Raw genomic sequence first — 27,253 nt, 5'->3', positions numbered from 1 at the left:
CCCTATCAGGCTTCTTTTCTGGCATATAGTTCTAATTGCGAAACTTGGAAAGGATAAAGTAGATTTAATGAAAATATCATTAATGAAAAATATTAAATAACAATTTTCAATAAAGCTTTACTGGATGACAGATTAATACAAGAGATCATTATGATAAAGTTGGATTTATATTAGAAATAATAGTTAATCACCTGGTAAAATGCAGCATAATTATATTTTTAAATCCTTCAAAGCATGATTATATTAGTAGATTCAGAAAAATCCTTTGCAAATGCACAACATTTAAACTAAAAACCTTGCAGTGTGGGCATAGAAGGATTTTTTAATATAATCTCAAAAATTATTTATAGGTCTAAAAATAAGCATCTTATGCCATAGTGATACATGAATCTTACCTAATTAATATAGATAGCAAATAATAATATAGCAAAGATAACTCCTCTCATTTTAAAAAATAAGGTTTTTTTTATCCTAGATTACATGTCAATACTATTTTCAGTATTTGTTTTCTGACATTTTGTCACCATATTCTCTCCTTCCTCCTTCTTGAGGATGACAGCTAATATGATATAGGTTTACTTATGATATTATATGATATATGCATCCATGTTCATCATATTATGAAAGAAAACATGTTAGAGAAAAATTAATGCAGGAAATAAAGTGGGGAATCACATGCTTCAGTTTGCATTCAGTCTTTGTCAGTTCCTTCTATGGCAATGGATAACCTTTTTTGTCATGAGCCCCTTGGAGTTGTCCTGGATCCTTGCATTGCAGATTATAGTTGTCATTCACAATTGGTCATAGTATTTTATTGCTGTTACTGTGTACAATGTTATCCTCATTCTGATAACTTCGTTTTTTCGTTACTTCATTTAGAACTTCCCAGGGCTTTTTGGGTATCATCTTGTTTATCATTTCTTATGATGCAGTACTACCCATTATACTTGTAATATTGTATTACACTCATGATTATTTTTTTTGTTTGTGTTCTGAACATGATGGCAATAGCAGTTAGAAGAAAGAAAGAAATGAAGTGTGTTAATATAAGCAAAGAGCAGATTAAATGTACTATCCTTATTTGCTGACAGTATGATGGTTTGCTGAGAAATTTCTAGAGAATCCCCAAAGATACTAATTGGGACTATGAATAACTTCAAGAAAGTTGCAAGCTACAAAATAAACTATTAACAATGAACAGCATTTCTATAAAATAATAACAAAAACCAAGAGGCAATAGTAGAAAAGGGAATCTCATTTTAGATAAAAAAAATTACAGTAAGCATACAGATTATCAAGATATGTAAAGTAACCACAAAGATTCCATTTAAAAAGTGCTCCTTAAAGAAATAGCTTTAAAGAAAAATTTAAATAACTGGAGTAATATCATGTTCTTATAGCTGAGTGGTGCCAATATAATAAAAATGACAATAATAATAAAGTTAACGTATGGCTTTAATGCTTTTGACAAACTCAAAAATATCAAAGGAATATTTTATAGAACTCAAAATATAATTAATTTTGAAAAATATAATATGCTTTGATTACCAAGAAAATAACTAAAAGAGATGAGGAGAAAAAGGTTACATTATAAAGCAACAAATATCAAAATCCAAAAAAGTGAGAGGTAGACTATTGGAAAGGACCAGATCAGAGAGAATAGAAGCAATGGAACTAATAATCCAGTGTTTGATAAACCAGAAAACAGAAATTATTTAGGAAAGAGCTTTGTATTTGATTATAATTACTGGGAAAACTAGAAAACAATCTGGCAGAAATCGGGCTTACATAATGTTCCTTAATACATCCCAAATCAATATGTGACTTAATATTAAAAATTATAATATAAAAATAAAAAAGAAGCAGATCATGTATTTTTCACAGGTATGGGTAGGAGAAATAGTCGATACAGAAGACATGATGGTATTTCCAAATATAAATTTGACAACTGATCTTATAAATATGATAGTCTTCCACACAAAATTAACATATCTAGGAAAATAAAAGAAGCAGATGAATAGGACACTATTTGTATCAAATTTCTTTGATAAGGATTTTGTAGCATATGTATATGTATCTTTTAATTTTTATATATCCCCCAAACCATAAATAAATCATCAAAGGATATGAGCAAACAGTTTTAAAAAGAATTTTAAACAATTAAGAACCATGTGAGAGAATGCTCCAAATTTCTAATAATGAGAGAATTCTAAACTGAAGTTTCACCTTACACCTCACAAATTGTTAAAGATGACAAAGAATTTGAATAGTCAGTGTTGGAAGCTTTGTTGGAAGATAGGCACCCAAGCACATTGTGGTTCAAAAGTACCTTTCTTGGAAAACAATTTAGGATTATCCAGATAAAATGACTAAAATGCCCATATTCTTTGATCTAGAGATTCCACCATTAGGCTTACCCAAAGAGGGATATGATGATTAGAAAAAAAGTCTCACAAGTGCCAAAACACTGATAGCAGCATAATTTATGATAGCAAAGAAAATAGATGTTCCATCAATAAAGGGATTATTTGTGGTTCATTACTGTCATGCAATATTACTATCTTTCAAGAAATGATGAATGTGACAAATACAGAGAATGGCAAGATCTACATAAACTAATGCTGTATGCAATAAACATACATAGTGTACTACATTGTAAATGGGAAGAATGACCATAAAATATTCAAGAATATTTCAAAACATTGAGAAGACACTCCTACCTAACTCCTTTTCAGATGGAAGAGAGGGTTCATGGGGGTTGCTATTTTTCCTATATTTTCACATTTTCTTCAATGTATCAAGCATTATTCTTTTTCTTTAAAAGTACTGTGATATAGGAGATACCTCTCTAGGAAATGGGAGTGATACTGTGGGAAATTTTGGTGATGTAAAATAGCAAAATATCAATAAAACTTATTTTAAAAAACATACCAAATTGCACAATTTCTTATTTTCAAATAAAATGGGATTTTATTAGCCTATATCCTTCTGTACCTCTTTGCATTGTTTTATATTTGACCCTCTTCAGGTTTTTCTGCATTTTTGATCTGGTATTCTTTCTACCTATTCCCTACTAACTACCCTTTCTTCCTGCTCCCTCCCTTCCTTAGTTGAATTTCCACCCTTGCCTTGCTTATTCACTATGGTCACTCCAAAGGGATCTGTCTTAGACCTTCTCCTCTTTACTGTGTAATTTGTTGATCTCATTTGCTTCAATGGTTTCAGTAATTATTATTTTTATGCTGATGATTCCTTGATCTACATCTATATCCCTAAAATTTTTCTTATTTTTAGCCTTAAATCATCACTTGTTTTTTGGTCATCTCAAAATTCTTGTCTTGGTATTTCAAACTCTGTGTGTCCAATATGTGACTCATTTTGTTTTACTTCACTCCCTTCACTTTTCTGAACTTCTCTATCTCTATCATAGTCCTTAAAATATATTGCTATATGTTTATACTTATCTTTAGAATTTTATCTGTACATTTTCCTGAAATAGGAAAGTTAACAAAGTTCTATAGTGTATAATTATATTTCCCTCCTCATTTTTCACTTTCCTAAAGACATTTAAACTTTAAAAAAATCTGTATGCTGTTTGATTAATAAGTTATAATAATAATAGATCACATTTATATAGTGCTTTAGGGATTGCAAAACCCTGCTAATCACATAACTTCATGAATGATGATAACTGTTTGCATTTCACGATTTTGTTTATGTTTCAAAACCTTAGGTTTAAGTGCTAGGACAATATGTTACTTTCACATCAAAGAAAAACTTCTGTGATTCTGCATGACTTGAAATAATAATTTTTGTATTGAAATTTAAACAAATAGATGATTTTTACATTTTCTTATTTTTTCCTTTAGAATATATTAGTTTTCATTCAGTTTAACAGATATTATTTTATGTTAACTTTATTACTTTGCTACTTTTGTTATACTTTATTATACTTAATATTCTCTGAAATGTTTTAATTTTAGACTTTTGCAACTGATTTAACTGAGGCAAAGCAACAAATTGAGGAATCACAGCTTAAATACAATGAATTGGCATCACAGTTGAATAAAAAGCACGCTGAAATAATACAGAAGGATATGGATATCACCCAAGTTAAGCAAGTATCTTCAGTCTCTAATAAGGATGGGTGTTTTAGAAGTTGTATTAGTACATGTAAATTTATTATTTTCTCCTCAAGTTCCTTTGTCTTAAAGGAGAATTTGGAGTGATTCTTTCTAGAACTAGTCACTCTACCTGAATGTCTGTGATCCCTTCTTCTTTCCCCTTCTCTTATACTTCATTCCATTAGTCTTATTCTTCCTTGTCTTTATCTTTAATTTTATTATAAATCATACTATTTGGAGCTAAAAGGCACATTAGCTGCCCCTTTGTTCTATCTCAATTTATGTGTGAGAAAAATAGGGCAGAGAGGTTAAATCATTTGCCCAAAGATTACAAAATAGTAATTGGCAGACAAAAATATTTGTTTTTCCATATATAACATAATATGTCACATAACAATAATATAAAAGTATGATTTCTTATATGTAATAAATTATAATATGCTTATCCAAGGGAAACAAATTGTCACTATATCTAAAAATCTATGCCTCATTCTTTTCTACCCACTCTCTCTTTCCCCCTCTCGTCTAACACCTATCCCCTAGGAAAGAGGTAATATGATATGGATCATACATATAATATATATGTATATATGTTTAAATATTTCCTTGTTTGTCTTGTTGTGAAACAGGACACATATTGCTTACATTAGTGAAAAATTCATGGAAGAAATCATGAAGATTGACATGCTTCAATCTACATTCATATTTCATCAGTTCCTTCTATGGTGGTGGATATACTTTTTTATTATGAGTCTCTTGGAGTTGTCCTGGATCTTTACCTTATGATAATATTAAGTCATTTATAGTATTATTTTTACTGTGTAAAGTGTTTGCTTGTTTCTGCTCACTTCACTTTATATCACTTTATATGCCTTTCCAGGTTTTTTATGATCATCTTGTTTTTCATTTTTTATGGCATAATAGTACTCTATTACAATCATATACCACAACTTGTTTAAACAGTCCATGATTTTTAAAAATTGTAACTGACAAATACTTTCTTCCCTTTTATCTGCTTTCCAACATGTTCTGATCTTCCCAAACTTAAAGAAGAAAATTCTTTCTCTTTCAGGCTTAAAAATTCATCCAGTTCCTTTATTTACACTATTTAAAGTTTGCCTTTTATCCTCAATCAAATTTCATAAATTGTTCTCTCATTTCTAACCATTGACTTCTTCATTATCAAATATTACTGTCTTGTTTGATTCCTTGTGACCTATTCTGAAGTAACTGACATCTTTGACTACCCTTTCTTCCTTGATTTTTATTTCATTGGCTTATGTCTTATTGCATTTCTGCTTCTCATCTTATTTTCTAATTGAAAAATAAGTAGGGTAGGGAGGAGGAAAGGTTGAAGGAGCAATTAGTTCTGTTCTTAGCATTTTTTCTCCTCTCTCCATGGTCAGTCACTTAGCAATTTTATCTAAGTCATGGTTTCCATGATATATAACTTCAATTGCAATCTTTTTTTTCCTTCAGATCTGTACCTGCATTTCAAATTAATTATATCTTTATCAGGATGTTTCACTGTTTCCTCAAAATCAAATTTATTAGTTTCTAATAATCTTCCCTAATGTCTCACTACCCTCCCCCATCAACACTTTTTTTGACCCCTATATTTCTGTCAATGGTATGAACATTTTTTAGGCATCATCTGTGCATGAATCCTTAGTGTTACCTTTAATTCTTCCTTTTCTATCACTTTGACACAAATGTGGAGGGTAGAGTAGAACAGGGAGAAACTTGAAGCAGAGAGACCAATTAGAAGGCTATTGTAATAACCCTATTAGGAGATGATAAAGGTCTAAACTTAGTTGGTAGGTGGATGAGTTGGAAGAAATCAGATTATGAAATGTGGAAGATTTAGAGAGATTTGACAACCAATTGGATATATGAGGTTGTGAAAAGTCAGGAGCTGGAGATAATGCAAAAGTTACCAACCTAGGAGACCTAGCTAATGGTGTTGTTGTCGACAGAAAAAGATAATTTTGAAAACAGGGAAATTTAGGTTAAAAGATAATGAGTTCTGTTTGAACATTTTGAGTTTGAGATGTCTTTGGGATATCCAGTTTGAAATGTCCAGTTTTTGAAATGGCAGTTGTTGATATAAATCTGAACCTCATGAGGGACTGGGATTGGATATGTAGCTTTGCATGCCTTCTTAATAAAGATAATACTTAAACAATCATGGATATGAATGAGATTGAGAGAGACTGTAGAATGAAAGAACATAGACAGACCTTTGAGGATCAGATCACCCACAGTTAAGCCATGGGATCAGTAAAAGAGATTGAGAAACAATTGATTAAAAATATCTGAGGGGAAGTGAAAGAGTTTATGAAAATGCAGAGAGGAGGGAGTATTGAGAAGCATTGTCAAAAGCAATAGATTTAAAGGGATGAGGACTGAAAAAGACATGTTTGGCAACAATGTGATCATTGACAATATTGGAGAGAGCAGTTTCAGTTGAATTATGAAGTTAGAAATCAGACAGCAGAGGAATGAGGAGAGTTTGAATTGAAAAAAAAGTGGAGGCAAACAAGTGAAGACATAGTTTCTTTAGAGTTTTACTGAGAAAGAGAAGAGAAAATAAGATTTTAGATAGCAGTAAATGATAGTCTTGGGAAATTTTTCTTTAAGGGTGGAGGGAGCTAGGCATATTTGAAGAGAGAAAGGGCAAAGAACCCATTTGATAGAGAGAAGCTATCTGTTCTAACTCTTACTTTAAATAAGAATCTCCTTTGTAACCACTGTAAAATATTAATATTTAGTCTGTATTTGAAGTCTACCCTGACAGGGAACTCAGGTCTCCACAGAAACATATGTCACAATCATAAATAGCTGCCTAACTGGCAGCTATATGGTACAGTGGATAAAACATTAGGGTTGTAGTTAGAAAGATCTGATTTTAACTCTAGCTTGAGACAGTCACCAAAGTTTGACTGTTGGCAAATCACTTCACCTCTGTCTTCCTTCAGTTTCCTCATATGTAAAACAGGGATAATAATGATACCTACTTCCCAGAATTTTTATAAGGATAACATGATGTGATACATAAAGTATTTTACAAACCCTAAAATAATAAATAATATTATTATAGCCCAGGGAAAAATCTATCATACTTATGCAATCCAAAATTTGCCTTGTTATAAACTTTAATCACTCAGTGTGACTGACTAGTTGGGGAGGCACAGAGAGAATGAATTCATAGAACATAAACTAGTCTTAAAACTAGAGGGAGAGATGGATAGAAGATTTGAAAAACATTAAACAAATATTTACTGCTATAGTGTGCTGTCATGTAGATAGGTTTTCATGGTTTTAAATCATGCTTTGTATTTCTACTTTTTCACTATCCAAAATAATAGTTTAAACCCTGATCAATACATTTGTGTGGCAGATCATATCCAGTGTTTCCTGAATTAAAAATAAAATGCATTAAATTATGGGATGATGGCAGTACTGGAATCTAGCTAGTGTAGATTCTTATAAATACTCCCAGACAAGCTCTAAAAATGTCAGTTATTTCAGTCAGTCATGTCCAACTCTTCATGTACCCATTTGGGGTTTTCCTGGCAAAGATACTGGAGTAGTTTGCTATTTCCTTCTCTAGTCGATTTTACAGATAAGGAAACAGAGGCAAACAGGGTGAAGTGACTTGCCCAGTGTCACACAGCTGGTAAGAATTTGAGGCCAGATTTGAACTCAGGAAGATGAGTCTTTCTGACTCCAGACTTGGCACTCTATCCGCTATGTCACCACTCTTCCCATCTGTCTGTTTTAGAAAGTTAAGGCCATTAAGAGGTTAAGTGTCTTGCCATGGATTTGAACAGTTAATATATAGTAGAGGCAGAACTTGAGCTAAGTTCTTCCTATCCCTGAAGTAGGGCTTTTTCTTTGTATCTGCTAAGCCATGCTAGCTCTTACACTCAGGTACTAAAGTTGTATTTGACATATGGAATGTACATTTTGTACACTTGTGTTCGGATTAAAAGTTAAATCCATTAGATTTAAATGAAATCCAGCCTTGTTATTAGAATAAAAATAATTGCTAATTTAAAACATTATGATGGTATAGTTAGCTTTTCTTTTTGAAATCATATCTTATATTGTGTGCCCATACTATATAAGTCATCATAGATAAGACAAAAAATTTGGACCTTGATGTGACCTTAGAGAGTCCACTGAATACACTAAATCTCTTTATTTTATACATGAGAGATCATGACGCGGAGAGGTTCTATCTTGGGCAGTACCACACATTTTAAGTGTCTGAGGCATGATTTGAACATATATGAGGCTTGGATGGTCATAAATGGATGATCACAGATATGATCTTTTTTGTTAGAAAAAAGATGAGAATCATTATATATCCCTTTGAGTATTAGCATTATATGAATTTTTATATATTTTGGTGTTATATGGTGGAAATTAATTTGTTGTTGAATTAAAAAATTTGTAATCTCAAATGGGAGAAATAATTTTTAATTATATACTTCAATTTCTCTCTATCAGTTAGTCTTCTGAAGATGCGTATTACATCAGGTGCCAGTCTATAGTAGAAAGTCTCAAACTAAGACTTGTTTTTTTTACATGCTTTGATTATAAGGTCATATAATAAAATTATTGAATTAAAACATTTTAGAAATACATTTTGTGTGTATCCATATGTATATATTAAATTAGTAAGGTATATCTTACTAATCTACTTAAATGCCTGTTTCTTTACTCAAGACTATCATAACAACTATTTCCACCTGTTCTTCATATTTCTACTGTGGTATATCTGCAAGTTCCATATTTTTAGTACTACTGTAATGCTTCATATCTCATTTGTTCATTCTCATTTTTATGTAGCTTGTATTTTATAATTTTAATAAAAGTTTAATAAAAACTAATAAAATTTTAGTTTTGAAAGTTTAGTTATAAAAAAGTTATTAAAAATAAAAAATATTGTGTATTATTACTACCAATAGTATTCCCCAAGGAGATTAATACCATGACATTTTAGAATTCAAAGAGAGACTTGATACCATTTTAAATTTGCTTTCCTTTGTATATGAAACTTAAGTAAATGTTCATAATTAATATACCACATGCTTATATATTTGCTGATAGTGGGTTTTTCTCCCCTCTTTTGACCTTGGTATTCATTTTCAAGACAATTAGCTAGGGCAGGGGTATACTTTATGACCATGCAAGGGAGTGACGCTAACTGAACTGAAAAGGGATTAAAGCCACAACTTTAGCCTTGTTAGTTAATGCTATGCTCTAGTCAACTGAAATAATGAGCACAGTAAATTATAGGTATAACTTATTAAAATGTCAAGGATCTGCTGTTTCAATACTAAATATTATTAGATAAAGTCAAGACCCTTAAGACTCAAAATAAATCCCTGATTCAGAAAGGAAAAAATATCTTCAAATTTGATATTACTCAACTCAGAACTCAAGAGTTTAAGTTTTTCTACTTTTCACGTAATTCTACCTAGAATTCTTTATCTTCTTATTTAAAATGTCCTTTTATACCTAGATATTTTAGGGATCATAAAGGCTAACAAGTACAGCAAGAAGTTAATTACGTGATCTCACAATTCTTTTCCTATTTCCAGAATGAAAGTGGATTTTACATCACCAAAGGTATTTATGCCAATACTAATTGATAGAGTAAGTACATTGCTCCATTTTGTAATTGGAAGGAATGTTATAAGTCATTAGCCCAAACCTCTGACTTTATGAATTACTAAATTGAGCCCCAAAGTGATTAAATAATTTTTATCCAGTGTCATGGAAATAATAATTGGTAAAGTTACGCTTTGTGTTCCAGTCTTCTGATTACAAATCCAGCTCCTTTTCCAGTTAGGCAGCACAGTGAATACAGTTCTGGACTTGATATCCAGAAGATCTGACTTCATTTATGGCCAGGAGATATTTATAACCTCTGTGAGGGCAAGTCACTCAATCTGTGTCTCCCTTATGCAGATAAAATTGGATATTTTGGAGTGTTTTGTTGTGGCTATTATTGTAGTAGTTGTTATTTCAACACATCACCTCCATTTAGTTCATTTTTGGCTCTGTAAATGGTGTGGTATTTAGTAATTTGAGAATACATTGTGTCAATCCTGACCATTGTAATTTAACCTATATTCCATTTTATAAGTTGGAGTTTTTATGTCCATTTCCAGACTATCATATAAGTTAGTATATTAAAATATGAATTAATCTTGAAATGTTACTCTTGAGCCTTTCTTTCCTATTATGAAGGAGAAATTAAGTGCCATGTGGAAAATTAAACTAATTTTTAACACTGTAGATAAAATTCATTAATATTATAAGTTTTATATCTCCAAAAATTATATCTTCATTAATTGATGTTAAAATTCTCTTATAATTTGCTTTTGACTTTAGGAATTTCTATAATAATGGAGAGAATGTGATGTTGTTCATGTAACTGGAGCATACCTTTGCTTTATGACTATGCCAACAATGCTGAAAGTCAAACTAACAAACTAGAAATATCCATAATAATACAAATTTCTTAGCTTTAACGTTCTAACTCTTTTTTTACCATCATAATATTGTGTTTATTACACTAATAGTAACTTAATTCTCATTAAAAATATATGCATCTTGTTTTTTTTGAAAAAAGAATGATAACTTTGCACAAGTGATATGGAGATATTTATTTCTCACTTTATTTTGTATGAATTAGAAAAATTGTTTCTTTAATCAAATGGAACAAATGATTTGTCCTGAATTATGTCCTTTTGCTGAGACTCAAAGGAAAGATTGTTCTGTATTTTTATTCAATCCTAGTTCAAATATGAATAGACCTGGTCATAATCAATTTTCTACTGAATGTGTGTTAATCATTAGGGAACTCTTTCTTTTAAAAACAGATTGTGGGGGGCAGCTGGATGACTCAGTGGATTGAGAGCTAGGCCTAGAGATGGGAGTTCCTAGGTTCAAATCTGACCTCAGACACTTCCCGCCTTTGTGTGTGACCCTGGTCAAGTCACTTGACCCCCATTGCCTAGCCCATACCACTCTTCTGCCTTGGAACCAATACACGGTATGGATTCCAAGACCGAAGGTAAGTGTAGTATAGGCATGGAAAGAGAGAGAACTTGTAAACCAAGATGCAAGAAAATGGAGAACTATTTGTCAATCACAAGAAGGAGTTTCCAAAACGGAATGTTCCCAGGAGTTGGCAGTTGAGCTGACAGGGGGAGGGGACTTGACTTGGGGTCACTTTCTCCCTGAAGGTTGATCCTGGCTGAAAGACCCTGTTGGGACTGACTTGGTTTTGGGGGTTCTCTGGCTTTGGAAGTTGAAGTTGACAAGAAGGAGAAACTTGGCTTTTGTGTTGGTGGTCTATTTAAGAGTTGAGCTGGCCAGGAGAAACTGAGAGAATTTGAACTGTATTTTCTCTCTTGAGAGAGTTGTCTCAGACTGAAGGACCCTTGGGGAAGGGGCTTCAGAAATTAAACAGAGACCTTGCCGACCTTTTGAAGAAGAAGAAAGAAGATTTTAAAAAGCTGTTGTCCTCCATATCTCCCTAACTGTCTTAGAGTCACAGTTTGTGACTGGACTACTTTCTCAAACCCTCCTAAAATTATCCTTGTAGTTTAGGGAAATCCTCATCCCTCTCACCTCAGTTTCCCACCCTGTTATCCCAATAAACCCCTTGACTTGAAAAGGAAAAGAAAAGAATATTTTTTTAGTTCACTCAGGGGGGAGGAAGGAAGCCAAAGGCTTCTTCCAGAAGAGGGTGGTTAAGGGAGGGAGTGAGGGAGGAAGGAGATTAGGAAATAGATTGATCCATCAGCCATCAGTAAGGATCAGTAGGCAAACCCCAGAGTATTCCCCAGTGTCTATCTAGAGCATTCCTAAGAGCAGTTCCCTGTGTGGCAGCATTCCCCCATACCGGAGTTCCTCTCATCTATCTCCATTGAAACTAAGAAATCCTCAGAGTGGTTCCCCTCTAGCAGCTATCTCTAGTCAAAGCCAGAGAACAGCAGCCATTGCAGAAGAAACAGTTTCAATCAGTTTACTTTCTCTATTTCAATAAGAAACAGTTTCACTCAGTTTTTTTTTCTATTTCATAAGGGTTATTAAAAAACAGATTTGGCCCATTAACTTAACATTTTTTATTTAGGTAATTTGATTTTCCTTCCTATATATTTTTCTTTCTTTTGAGAAAGTTAGCTAAAAGCGTATCAGTTTTGTTAATATTTTCAAGCCCCCAGCATGAAATTAGGTTTACCATTTTTCTGGCCTTTTTGTTTTTATTTTATAAATTTTCCTCCTAATTTTAAAGTTTTCTTCTCTTGACCTTTTTTGGGTTTATTTGTGGTTTGCTAGAAATCATTTCATTCTTGGGATGTTAATTTTCATTGGGTTAAAATTAGTTTTTAGAGATAAAACTTTTCTTTGAAGATTGCTTTAGGTATGTACCTAAAATTGACATGATATTTTATGTGGTACAATACCTGGTTAAACATTTTTAGAGGGTATTCTGGTGTATATAGCTTGACAGGAGGTATAAAAAATGAAATTTTAATTCTACAATTAAAAAAAAATCTTTGTAAGGGAGAAAAGAATAAAGAATCCATTTGCTCCTCCTGGGGATACTAGGGGTGCCATTTGTACTTATACCCTCTTAATTTTGTTCCTTTGTCATTGGCTAAAAGAGAACCCATTTGGGTTGACCTTTCCCTCTCACAGGCTGCTCAACTGCTCTTATATGACATAGAAGAAATGGCAGTCAACACTTCTTTTACTTATAATGAGATAAGGAACCACCAGATCTTCCCTTTTACTCTGCCACTTTCTTCTAAGGTCTTCTAGGCCATACCAACTTCACTGCCTATAAACTATGCTGTCCTCTGGCACTGTCATCTTCCTTTCTTGATTCTCATTATCACCATGATTCACACCCCAAGAACCAGTTACTTCTTGTTGTTGAGAATCTTGTCCACAATAGTCCAATTCTCCTTGGTTATTTTTCCTATCTTTTGAAGCATGAAATTATCATTTATATAGATCTTGAACTCAATGGTTTCTCTGTTTTGGTAGAATCCCAGAAGATACTTGGATAATTGAAGTTCCTTTTCTTTCTGACACCCTTAAATCAGCACTATATAATGCCTGTGATTAGGCATTGTGATCTGATGCTCAAATGCTCTATTTCCTACCTTACAGTTAGGGCAGGAATATTTAAACCTTTTTTGTCACTTTGCTGGTCTAGTGAAGCCTATGGAAGTCTTAAATATTCTTAAAATATAGAATGTAAAGTATATAAAATTACAAAAAAAGTTTTACTGAAATAGTTATAAAACTATTTAGCAACATCAACAATCCAAGTATAGAAACCATAGGTTAAAAACTTAGAGTCCAATGTAGCCTCTTTTTCTAGCCCTATTGATCTTCATCCAAATATTTTCCATCACTTCCTTCACCCCTCTTGCTTTTTGGACTTTTTCATATGTGCATATTTTCAATTTTTCTTTTCTATGTTTTCATAAGCAATTCCCATGCCTCCTTTTTCCCCAGTGAATAATTAAAAAACCAAAATAAAACAGACCAATATTTCATATCACATGACAAAATAAAGTATGGATATGATTAAGAAATAAAGAATGATATCATAAACAAATCAGAGGAATATGGAATAATTTACCTTTCAGATTTATGGATAAGTTAATTCATGAGTAAAGACATAGAAATGTTAAAACATATACAATAGATAAGTTTGACCAAATTGAATTTAAAAATTTTTGTACAAACAAAATCAGTCCAACCAATATTAGAAAGGAAACAAAAAATTGGGAAAAAATTTTATAGCAAGTGTCTCTCACAAAGGTTTCATTTTTCAAATATATAGAGAATTGAATCAAATTTATAAGAACACAAAGTATTCCCCATTTGATAATGGGTCAAAGAGTATGAATAGGCTATTCTCAGATGAAGAAATTAAAAATATCATTAGTTATATAAAGAAAAATGCTCCAAATCACTATTAATTAGAAAAATTCAAATTAAAAGAACTCTGAGGTACCATCTCACAATTGTCAGACTGGCTAGCTAATATGACCAAAAATGAAAATGATAAATGTTGGAAAGGATGGTGTAAAATTGGGTTACTGATACAATGTTGATCAAGTTGTGAACTGATAACAGCCATTTTAGAGAACAAATTAGAACCATGCGCAAAGGGCAATCAAAGTATGTATGCATATCCTCTTACCCCGTAATACCACTGCTAGGTCTGTATCCCAAAAAGATCAGAGAAAGGGGAAAAGAACCTGTTTGTACAAAAATATTTATAGTAGCTCATATTATGGTGGCAAAGAACTAGAAACTGAAGGGATGCCCATCAATTGGGTAATGGCTCAACAAGTCATGTGTGATTGTAATGGAATACTACTGGGCTATAAGAAATGACAAATGACTATAAGAAACAAGACAATCACAAAAAGTCCTGGAAAGACTTATATGAAGTGATGCAAAGTGAAGTGAGAAGAACTGAAGAATGTTGTATATAGAAAAATAATAATGTATGATAATCAATTGGGAACGAATTAGCTTTTATTAGCAATGCTTTAGAAGAAACTAATAGGGTCTGAATTCAGATTGAAGCATCAATTCTTCACTTTTATTTCCTCCATGAATTTTTTTTCTTATATAAGCAATATGTTTCTTCTTTTACAACATGATGAATATGGGATTATGTTTTAAATGAGAATGCATGTATGACATATTGTCATCTTGTGGAGAGGGGAGAGTTGAGCGGGACAGAGAGAACATACATTATAAAATGTCAGAAAAGCTTTATTAAAAATTGTAATGACATGTAAAAATTAAAATTAAACCCTCCCAAACAAAATAAAACTTTCATAACTAATATGAAGAGTCTAATAAACACATTCACCAGTTGGCTACATCCAAACTTATATGCAGTGTTCTATATTTTAATTTTATCATCTCTTTTCTAGGGTGCAGGAAGCATGCATTAGCTTCGGTCTTTCTAGACTCATTGTTTATTATTGCACTGATCAGAGTTCAGAGTTATTTTTCTTATTCAGTATTATCATTATATATATTTTCTAATTCTCTTTTGACTATTTCAATTAATGGAAGTTTCTTTTGAAATTGATTTAATCATTTTCATTTTATAATCATATCCCATTACATTTTTTCTTAATCGATAGTTATGTCCTTAGTTTTGGGATACTGGGAATACAGCTCCTATAACTATTTTATATGTAAGGGTCCTTTTCCTCTTTCTTTGATCTCCTTGGACTAAAGACTTAGCAGATATATTGCTGGCTCAGAGAGTATGCATGGTTTAGTGACTTTGGGTGCATAGTTTCATGAGTATATTTTATTATATCTATCTATCTTTTTCTTTTTCAAAAAGGTAATTCTTTCTAGAGCCATAGAAAATAGTTGTTCCCCCTCCTTCTCTTCTTCCTTCTCCTTTTCTGATTTACTAGGTTATGTTTTACTTGCTATCACCTTTGAATATATATTTTATTGCTTTTAGGACAAGGAGCTACTTTCACTTCTTAAGGAGCCTAGTTCTATTCTTTCTGAGAAAAGATTCATATATATTACTATGAATTCAGTGATGCCCTTTCTTTTTCTCCTATGTGTCATATTCTTTCACTCCCTAACATCCTCTTACAGGTCAAGATCACTTTTTTACATTTTTTCCCTATGTTTAAACTTTACTTATTTAAAATGCACACGATTACTTTTTTCCCATCAACCTTATAAAAAAGAAAACTACCCCAATTAAAACAAAACCTTCTGAAACTAATAATTATTATGACAAATAAAATTTCCTATAGATTTTAATATATCTTTTGGGAAATGAGAGATTGCAGTTGAAACTAGTTGTAAGTTGTAGTGTTGAGCCATGTCTAGTATTTCATCCAATCTAGAACAATGTAGGCCAAATCTGAGACAAAAGATTGATTTCTTAAAGCTCTAAAGTCTTGTCTCACAACCTGTATATCTAGGTGTGTTAACTGAGTTAGGCTCTCTACTATGCCATGCTATTGTAGTATCATGCTACTTGTTGATACAAAAAAACATATTTTGGAAAACTATTTTCTTAGTGATATTATATGATTATACTAGCTGAAACTAATTAATCAATCAGTAAGTATTTACATGTTTGTCACATATTAGACAATAACCTGGTCCCCTATTTCCATTCCAGCTTCTTATATTTTACTTACCACTACATATTCTATAATACAGTAACACTAGCCTCTTTCATGTTATTTCTCAAGACACTTCATCTCCTGACTGTGTGCTGGTTGCCCCCCATTGCTATAATTCTCCTTGTATTACTTATCTCTGCCTCTTGACTTTATTTTAATCCTAGCTAGAAACCTACCTTCTATAAGAAGACTTTCCCAAACTCCCTTAATGCTAATGCCTGCCATTTTTTGACTATGTATTTCATTGTTTGCTTTGTTTCATACATAGTTGTACATAGCCCATGCTTTCTCCCTATTATATTGAGAACACCTTGAAAGCAAGAACTTTTTTCTGCCTTTCTTGGTAATATCATGCACTTAAAACATTTATTGAGTAATTTATTACTAGGTACTGAGAATAAAAAGAAAAACACTAGTCAATCAGTCAACAAGAATTATGAATAATTTGAAATGTGATAGACAGTTTTCTAAGTGCTAGAGATAGAAAAAAGTGAAAGCCCTTATCTTTAAGAAGTTTATTTTCTAATGGGGGAGAGGAAATGACCTGTGTGTATGTATATGCATATACACAAACATATATAATTATACAGTCTATATACCAAAGGAATACAAAGTATTCTCCCAAACTGGGAGAAATGGATCTAGCACTTGAGGGATCAGGAAAAGCTTAATGCAGAAGTGGGTTTTATGGGATCCTAGTCTTTCTGGAAGGGATAGACAAGAAGGAAGAGTGTTCTAGGTACAGGGAGACATCCAGGGCAAAGGCATGGAGGTGTGAGATGGAGCATCATGTGCATAGAAAAGCAATTAGGTTAATGTAGCAGCAACATTTTTCCTTTTTTTTTTTTGTAACACCAAAGTTCATTTTTTCACAGCTGCATAGAATGTATAGAAAGGTGTAAGAAGATATGATAAAGAAGAATGATAAAGTGGGGCCAGGTTGGGAAAAGCTTTCAGTGTTAGATTGAGTAGTTTATATTTGATCCCATAGGTAATAGGGAGCCACTGGAGTTTATTGATTTGGAGGGATGGTAGGGGATGGCCATGGTCAGATGTGTATTTTAGGAAAATTACCGGGAGCTGTATGGCAGATGCATCACAGTGGGAAAATATTGAGGAGGTTTTGCAGGAGTTTAGGTGTGAGGTGAGCAGAGCTTTAAGAAAAGAGAACAATAGATATATAGAAAAAATGACAAGACTTGGCAACTGATTGAATATATGGAGCAAGTGAGAATACTAAAATTATAAGCCTGCATGACAAGGTCTCCTTTGCTTGATCTTCATCCAGATTATACCCATTAACTGTGAATCCCCTAAGCCCTGCCCTCAGATCCCTTTTTCCCCCCTCCTATTTTACTTGGCAATCTCATCAGCTCCCATGACTTTAGCTATCATATCTATGGAGACTATTCCCAGATCTATATATCCAAACTTAATCTCTCTCTTGAGCTCTAGTCTCACATCACCACTGTCTTTGGGAGATCTTAATGGGATTTTCCATAAGCATCTCAAACTCAGTATGCCCAAAACTGAAATATTTATCTTTATCCCCAAACTTTCCTTTTTCTCTACTTTCTTGTTGTTCAGGCCACCAGGATTTTCCTACTTACCCAGGGAACTTGCTTAACATATTTTGTCTGTTGTCATATCTTGTCAGTATTCCCTTCAGAACATCTGTGCATCTCCTTCATGCACTTTATGATCCAGCTACCTTTGGCTGCTTGCTGTTTCTTATACGTGTCACTTTGTCTCTAGATTCTCTCCCATCTTCCATTCCTGCATTGCTCTCCCTCCTTGCTTTCATTTCCCGGCTTTGTTAGTTTTCTTTAAGACTCAGCTCAAATCCCAATTCTTTAAGGAAGCCTTTCCTTATGCCCCTTTGGGCTGCTAGCCCTTACTTTCAGAGATGATCTTTTTTCCATGTAGTATATAGTTTTCTATTTTTTAAAGATTTCATATGGAAACAATTTTAATAATTGTTTTCTGTTCCATTTTGCCTCCCTCCTTCTAACCCTTTCTCCTCTTCCTAAAAATGGTAGGTAATGATATAGGTTGTATTATCATGCAATATGTATTTCCATGTTCATCGTTTGTAAAAGAAGATACATATTGCTTTTACTAGAGAAAAATTCATGAAAGGAATAAAAATGAAGAATGGTATGCTTCAATCTGCATTTAAACTCCTATCAGTTACTTCTGTGGTAGTGAAATGCCTTTTATTTTGTCATGAGTCCCTTGGTGTTGGCCTGGATCCTTGTATTGCTGATAGTAGTTGTCATTCTCAGATGATCATCATATATTATTGCTGTTACGGTATATATAGCATTCTCCTGATTCTGCTCACTTCAGTTTACATCACTACATATACATCTTTTCAGGTTTTTTTTGTGATCATCTTGTTTGTTATTTTTTATGGCACAATAATATTCCATTACAATCATATCCCACAACTTGTTGAGGCTTTCCCCAATTGATGGACGTTCATTTAGTTTCTAGTTCTTTGCCACTACAAAAACCACTGCTGTAACTTTTTTTTGTAAAAGTAGTTTCTTTTCCTCTATCTTTGATCTATTTGGGATTCAGACAAGGTAATGGTATTGCTCGATCAAAGGGTATGACCCTTTCGGCAGGGTTCCAAATTGCTCCCAGAATGGTTGAATCAGTTTGTGATATGCATTTTGTATATATCTCATGTACGTGTTTACTTGCCCTTCAGTATTTGTAAGGTTTGAAAAAGGGTTTATAAAAAGGTTGGGCTGGATTATTCAAAATTAGGGTCGCCAGGAATTTAATTCCAAAAAGAGATTTATTTACAATTTATTTACAAAATATAGAAAGAGTTAAGTAGGAAATCAGAGAGAGGATAGGATAAGATATCTAGCTTAAGCACTAAGTATTTTTGCTCTGATCCTTGGCTCAAAAGCAGACAGTTTAGTTAAGTTTAGTCCTTAACCAGAGAGGCCTTGGCCCTTGTAGCTGAGGATCTGGGGATACACAGAGCCTCTCTCAAGAGGAGAGTTCTCTCCTGAGGCTAGTCTCTTTAGAAAATCCAGGAAAGGAGTCAGCCCTTTTCACTCACCATGTGTCAGTCCAAAGGGTAGAGATTCAAGGGCAGTCTCACCATGTACAAGGTCTCAGGTCCAGTCACCAGATTCTTCAACAGCCTCCAACTCAAACTCAGAACTCCAGAAGAAATCAGAAGTTCTTTCTGAAGATCTCAGATGAAGATTTCTGAAGAATCTCTCACGAATCTCAGACGATTCACCCATGAATCTCAGACGAATCTCCTCCACGGGAAGTTGTAATTTCCTTTTAAAGATGCTTTCTTTTACATCACTTCCTGTGCCTTCTTCCAATTTTTATGTCTACCAATTACTGTTGAAGCTTTGCTTTAGGACTGCCCAGAGGACAGTCAATTTGATTCTGATTTCATCACCCACTATAGCACATGTGAGTTATAGACCTCAGTCACTCAAGTATGAATGGGATGTTTACACCTTTGGTGATTAAATCTAAAAAATGGGCAGAGCAGTTAATTTAATCTTCACAATTAGGGGAGAGATTTAATTTAATCTTCACAGTATGTGATTTCCTTAAGAATAGATTTCACATTTTTCTCCTTTAAAATACTTAGCACAGTGACTTAGTAAGTACTTAACAAATAGTTTTTGACTTGATATTGTAGGACAGTGGTGCCCTGAGTTTTTGGAGAAAGATAATGAGTTTAATTTTAGATATGTTGAGTTAGAGATTCTGATGGGGTGTTGGACATCCCATTTGAAATGTCTGTTGGGCAACTGATAATACTATATTGGAGCTCATTAGAGAGACTACAGTTATATAGATCTTAGAATCATTTGCTTAGTGAAGTATATTAATAAATCACAACAATAATTAACCTATATTATATAGTACTTACTATATACAAAGCACTGCAATTAACACATAAACAAGTTAATCCCAGAGGATACAATAAAGTTAGTGATCAGGTATTTTAATTCCAATAGTATTTACTCTTGAAGTATTATACAGCGACAGATTATATTGGTGATTATTTCTTGGTATTGTTCAACCACTGGCATTAATTCAACTTAATTCTTGACACTGAAATATTAATTTAATTGCATTAAGAAGTTGGAAATCCAGGGATTTTATATCAAACTATAAAAGAAAATTGATAAATATTTGGCTTCAAGAGTTATAGATGCTTTATCAATATTTTATTGGTGTATGTGATACATTAAATATTTTGCATATTATTAAGATAGCTTACAGAAAATATAAATGAGAAATAGACATTTAAACTAAAATGTTAGATGAACACAGTTACTTAACTGAGATGATTATTATTTATGCTTCTTTCTGTTGCCTTCTTTGCATAGGAAAGAATTGCAGGAGCTTCAGAATCTTTACCAACAAAACAGTGAACACACAGCACAGCAGGCAGAGATGATCCAGCAGCTTCATGTTCTCAATATGGATGCCCAACAAGTACTGAAAAATCAGGAAGATGCCCACACAGCTGAAAGTATATCCTATCAAAAAGTATGCATTTATTATAAAAAACTATTTACCAAAATTATCATAACAAAGATCATTAAGATTTTCTAAATTTCAGTGTCATTTTGTGTTCTAGGAGTAATCCTTAATATGTAACAGGGGTAAGGTGTGCTATAATTTGGGGGAAATGACTGAAAGATGGTGATTTCACTTCACATATAATATGAAATCTACTTGGGTTTTAACCCTTATGGTCAGGAAACATTCTTTGGGAAAAATATGAGGACTGATTTTGTCAAGTAGAATTCCCTTTTGTGATTAGAACTTTTAGAACTACAACTTGATGTGAATGGAACAAGGAAATCTGAGCCATTATATAAACTACTCTCACTAATCTAGATATAGTCTTGAATAGGAAACATTTAGTGGTGCTATATTTTGGATTGATAGATTTATTGAATTTTTCTCACCATATTTAGGAAACATAGAATCAATATTGAATAGTGAAGAAAAATGCTAGAGTCAAGACCTTGGTTTGCTTCTGACCCTCCACTTATATAACCTTTCTAAGCCTGAGGCCACTCCCTAGAATCGATTGAGTTGCTGAGAGGTTGAGATCTATATCTAGAGAAGTTTCTTCTGTGGATATATACTATGTTGGTTAAATCATAAATCCTTTACACATTACAGAGATTGTAAGATAAAATTTTAGGCGATGAATTGACTCAGGAGTAATGCCAATCATGGAGACTTTAATATAGAAAAACAACTTGTGGTTTATAGTCATTCATTTTAATTTGGGGTTGTAATATCTTGTTGGTCTTCTGGTTTAATAATGGATGGTTAAATTGAATTATTTGTCATTTAGTGAGTTTTATTTTTTGTCAGTTTCAACTCAAATAGTTTTATTCAAAGAGCTTCAAGAAGCTGGCTCTGTAATTTAAATGTTGGTTTATTGTATTTTTGAACTGAAAGGGAATTTTAGAGATCATTAAGTTCAACTCTGCTTTTAGAGAGAAAGAAACTGAAGCCCAGATACAGGTTGAGAAACTTGCTCAAGATCACAGAAATAGTTGATCTGGAATTAAAACTTTTTACCACAAAGATAGAACTCTTTCTACTATACCATGCTAGTATTAGTTATCTGCTCAAGCATTTGTGCAAAAGAAATTTATGATAGAATTTATCCAAATTCATACTAAAATGGATTTATGTATTAAAACTTAAGCTTAATCTACAATGAAATAGTATATAAGCCATTTCTGACTTAAATTCACCTAAATGATATGTATTCCATATATTCAAACTGCCACCAGAGAGCTAATGGTAACCACAGGAATTCTGTTTTCTTTTGTGGCAGATTATATTATTCTTATTCCTTCTTTTCCTATCTGTACTGATTAATTTTTGGTAGTTCTATCCATTTAAATGATTCTGTTTGAGAAATATTACATGCCTTTTATGTCATGCAAAACATTGTGCTAGTTGCTGGGATAAGGACAAAAATGAAACAATACTTACTTTCAAAAATCTTACATTCTGCTATATACAAATAAATGTAGTACAAAGTAGCACAATGGATAAAGTGCCAGGCCTGAACTTAGAAGGCCATAGATTCAAATCAGCCCTAAGACATTTCCTAGATGTGTGACCCTTGGCAAGTCATTTAACCCCATTTGCCTAACCCTTGCCCTTCTAAGGGGATCAAAGATTTCACAGAATACATGGCATTTTAGTTGAGCCTTGAAGGAAGACAAGGATTCTGAGGGGCAGAGATAAGGAGAACATTCCTTTTAAAAGAGACACCTGGCATTTTATCTTCATCTGTGGTTTTAAGTTTAAAGCCAATTTTGTATCTTCCAGCTGCTAGGTAGGACTTTTGTTTGTTATTCTCTCCTTATCTCAGTTATTGGAGGAAGAACTTGTCAAGGGAAAAGACTCAGTGTCTTTGCCATTCTTCCTTTCAGGTGCCTATTTTTATCATGCCATAACAATAAACATTCATTTTGGGGAAAAAAACATGCCAGAAAAGCATAAAATAGTTGTAATAATTTTCATCCTATCATAGAACTTTGACATTTTTCGTGGTAATTTCTTTTAAAGACTCATTGTACTTTTCTGTCTTGTTTTCAGAATGGAATTGAAGGTTTCTTATTGGTATAGGGAAAAAGAATTCCATCAATTCAGATCTGCCACTGTTCTGAAATACTTAGCCTTAGGATGTTGATTGGGATTCTGAGAGTTTAAGAGACTTGCTCAAGATGATTTTGAGCCCAAGTCTTCTTGACTCTAAGGCAAGCTTTGAATCCAGAATGACCCCCTGCTTCTCAATGTAGTAATGTAAAGGATCTAAGTACATTAAAATAGAATGGAACACTGAAACAAAAATTAAGCAGAAATGTTGAACAAATAATTATAGGTAACTAAATATGTTTAATTATATCTCTGTGTTTTTTCTCCCTCCTACATTACTCAGCATTGCTTATTGTTCTCTCTTCATTTTCTCTTGGAGCCAGCCTATTTGTCTACAACCATTAACCTAGGCCCCTATTGAATTATATAGTAGTCTTCTGCAATAGCCCTTTATTTGGCTTAATTTCTTCTAGTTTCCCCTCTACTTTTTCTGTTCCATCATATATCTCTATCTCTATCTCTATCTCTATCTCTATCTCTATCTCTATATCTATATCTATATAATCTGCTAGAATAAGATTTGGAATCCTTTTCATCTTTTCAAAGAATATCAAGAATTGAATCCTCCTTAGAGTACATCTTGTCCAGCTCATGCCTGAACAAGAGACCTTTCTGTAATATACCTGGTGAGTGATTATCTACTTTTTGCTTTGGCATCTTCTAGTAAAGTAGCTTAGTGGATCTACTTATTAATTAGATGTTCAAATTAGAAATTACATGTGAAGGTGTTTGCAAATCTTAAAGCACTATATGTTAGTTATTATTATAGGAATTATTGGCCACACCTTCTTCCCAAATACTTTCTGTTTCCTGGTTTTTTTATTCTGGTTCTATTCCTACCCATCTGACTGCTTATTTTGAGTTTCTTTATAGGATCATCATTTGTATTCTATTGCTTTAACATGACTATTCTCTAAGGAACATACTGGACTCTTTTCTTTTTTGGTACCTCCTCTCTTCATAATCTCTTTGATTCCCATAGATTGTCATCTACTTATTGATAACTTCTAACTCTATACTTCTAGCCATATACTTCTCATCTGTGTCTTTGTCCTCCAGATCCAACTGCCCATTACACATGGCCAACTAGAATTCCATAGGTACCTTAAATTCAACATATGTGGAATGGAATATATTATCTTTTTTCCTAAATTTACCCAAACTTTAAACTTCTCTATTTTATAGACCCCCCCCAAATTCTAATAGTCCCCTATGTTTGCAGTCTCAGAGTTTTCCTTCATTCTTTACTCTCTCCTTACCCTGCCATTTTAAGTTGCCAAGTCTTAACTGATTGTGCTCCCACAACTTCTCTTATGTTGCCTTTTCTTCATTCAAATGACAGCAACCACATTTCATGTTCTCTTCTCTTACCTGCCTACCAAATAGACTCATACTTGGTCTCTTTCCTTCTGTTTTTTTCTCCTTTACTTTGTCTTCCATAGACTGTTAGGATAATCTTTCTAAGATACAAGTCTTGGGATGTAATTACCCTACAAATTGCCTTTAGTGTACTCTTTTTGCCTTAAAGTAAAATACAAATTATTCTGTTTGGTTTTTTAAGAACTTGATGCCTGACTCTAGCCTACCTTTAAAGACTTATTTTATATTACTCTTCTTTATGTATCCCATGTTCCATCAAAACTGATATATTTGTTATTTGATGAATTCAGCAGTCTCCTATCTACATGCCTTTGCTCAGCTTGCCCTTCCTTGTTGGAATGTATTCTTTATGTCTGTCTTCTATAATCTATTTCTGTAAAGACTCAGTTCATGTGCTGTCTTTATGAAAATCATGTTCTGGGATGCATTAGTATTCTCTCTTTCCTCAAATTATAGTGTTTCTACTTGTCTGTTTTTTATTTTGTGTCTCTCTTCATTCTACCTTTATTCTCTAAAAAGTCGGTCTTCAAATTTGGGGATAATTCACAATTTTGTTAGTGTATCTTTAGCACCTTAAATGGTGCTTAGCACATTATAGTTGCTTAATAAATGCATATTGAATTAGAATGGTGTCCTAAAATGTGACATCTAGAATCTTCCATATGGGGCTATACATCTAGGACAGACAGAAGCAGAACTTTTGCATCTCTAGTCACTTTGATGTTTAAAAATGGCATCTAACAAAATTTGCTTCATTTCAGCAAAGCTGTAAGAGAATTAAAATTAAACCCTGCCATGAGTCTTTGATGTAACAATGCATTTCCTTTACTTTCTGATTGTTTAACATTGTAATTCTCTAGTAAAAATTATAGAACTTCTATTTTCTCTCATAAATGTCATATACTTTTTTATTTCTATAGTGCCTGCTTTCTACACATAGTTTTATTCATAACACTCAGAAATGTTGTTTACTGAAATTTGTAGCTATTTCTGTTACTTAATAAGTTACTTGTTCTATTAGAAAACTGATGTCTTATAAGGAAGTTATAGGGTTAAGTCCAGTTTCTAGCATATAAAGTATACCTCATTGTGTTGTGCTTCATTTTATTGTTCTTCACAGATATTGTATTTTTTTTTTAACAAAGTGAAGGCTTGTAGCAAGCCTATGTTGATATATCTATCAGCCTTGTTTTTCTAACAATTTGTGCTCACATCATTTCTCTGTGTCATATTTGTTAATTTTTGCAACACTTAAGACTTTTTCATTATTATAATGTTATAATCTGTGATCAGTGATATTTGATTGAGTACTATTGCAATTGTTTTGGGGCACCATGAACCAAGCCTTATAAATGTGTATGTTCTGACTGCTCTACCAATTTTCTGTACCTTGTCTTTCTACCTCTCCTTTGGCCTCCCTATTCCCTGAAAGACAGCAATATTAAAGAATATTACATAAGCTAAGTTGATAAAGCAGCAGTAAGTTTTGAAAGGATTGACTTGAATTTCAAAAGAATTTCTACTATGAGTAAAATGATATCAAACAGCATTGCATCCTACAGAGAAATCTTTTTAAGAGTCAATTAGTATGGCAAACTTCACTGTTGTCTTATTTTAACAAATTGCTATGGCCACTTCAACCTTCAGCAACCACTGTCCTGATCAATCAGCAACCATCAGCAGTGAGGTAAGATCCTCAACCAGAAAACAATTGTGATTAGCTGAAGGCTCAGATGACAGCATTTTTAGCAATAAAGTATTTTTAAATTCAAATATGTACATTGTTTTTTAATTTAATACTACTGCATAATTTCATAACAGAATACAATATAGCATTGGTGGTCTGGAACCTAAACCACAATATCTTTGAGGTATGCCTATACTGTTGTGTCTTTTGAGTAAATCATTGTGAAAGTATGACTCAATCTTTCCCTGTGCCCAAAGTTGACCAAAGTATGTCTCAGTTTAATCTATTTTGCTCTCCCCACTTGGCAGTAAAGCTATGGCAAATCTAGACAGCATACTAAAAGCAGAGATGTCACCTTTCCAACAAAAATCTGTACAGTGAAGCAATGTATGACTATGACTGTTGGACTATAAGGAAATCTGAGTGTTCCAGAATCAATACTTTTGAACTGTGTTGCTAAAGAAGACTTTTGAGGGTCCCTTGGACCGAAAGGAAATCAAATAAGTTAATATGAAGAAATTAATTCAGACTTTTTGCTGGAAGGTCAAATTCTGAAGCTGAAATTTAAATATTTAGGTCACATAATGAGAAGAAAGGACTCTGAGGAAAAATCCCTGATTTTGGAAAATATTGAAAGCAATAAGGAGAATGAGATGGCAAAGAATGAGATGGATAGATAGATAATGCCGTGGAAGCAATGAATACAAGGTTGGACAAACTTCAAAAGGTAGTGAAGGGTAGAAGGGTTAGGCATGCTGTGGTCCACGGGGTCATGATGAGTTGGACAGGACTGAATGGCTAAAAAATATTAGCAATAAAGTGAAGATTTTAAAAGTTTTTATTAGTGGAAGCAAAACAGAAGTTTTGGATATATAGGCTGGACTAGAGAATGAACCTAAAACTTAGTGATATTTCACTTCTCCAACATGAGTGATTAAAAAATATAAAGAAGGTATTCTCAAAAGAATTTCAAACTATTAATATGAAAGAAGGCTCCAAATCACTATTAATAAGAAATGTTCAAATCAAAATAATTTTGAGGCTTAATTTCATACCTGCTAAGCTAGCAAAGAAGACAGAAGATGAGAATAATCAATGTTGGAGAACTTGTAATAGATACTAATTTAGAAATTATT

General features: G+C 32.9%; 1 protein-coding gene across 1 annotated transcript in view; it reads left to right on the top strand.

Moving 5' to 3' along the window:
- CNTLN (centlein) overlaps nt 1–27,253 on the top strand; it is a 512,321-nt gene that overhangs the window by 183,900 nt on the left and 301,168 nt on the right. The window contains exons 7-8 of the mRNA XM_016424268.2: nt 3,984–4,117; nt 20,740–20,902. Of these exons, the coding sequence (XP_016279754.2) occupies nt 3,984–4,117; nt 20,740–20,902 (297 nt within the window). The remainder of the gene's footprint in view (nt 1–3,983; nt 4,118–20,739; nt 20,903–27,253) is intronic.

The sequence above is a fragment of the Monodelphis domestica genome, chromosome 7 (genome assembly GCF_027887165.1).
Source record: "Monodelphis domestica isolate mMonDom1 chromosome 7, mMonDom1.pri, whole genome shotgun sequence".
Lineage (NCBI taxonomy): Eukaryota > Metazoa > Chordata > Mammalia > Didelphimorphia > Didelphidae > Monodelphis > Monodelphis domestica.
This window is presented reverse-complemented; position numbering and strand designations above follow the sequence as displayed.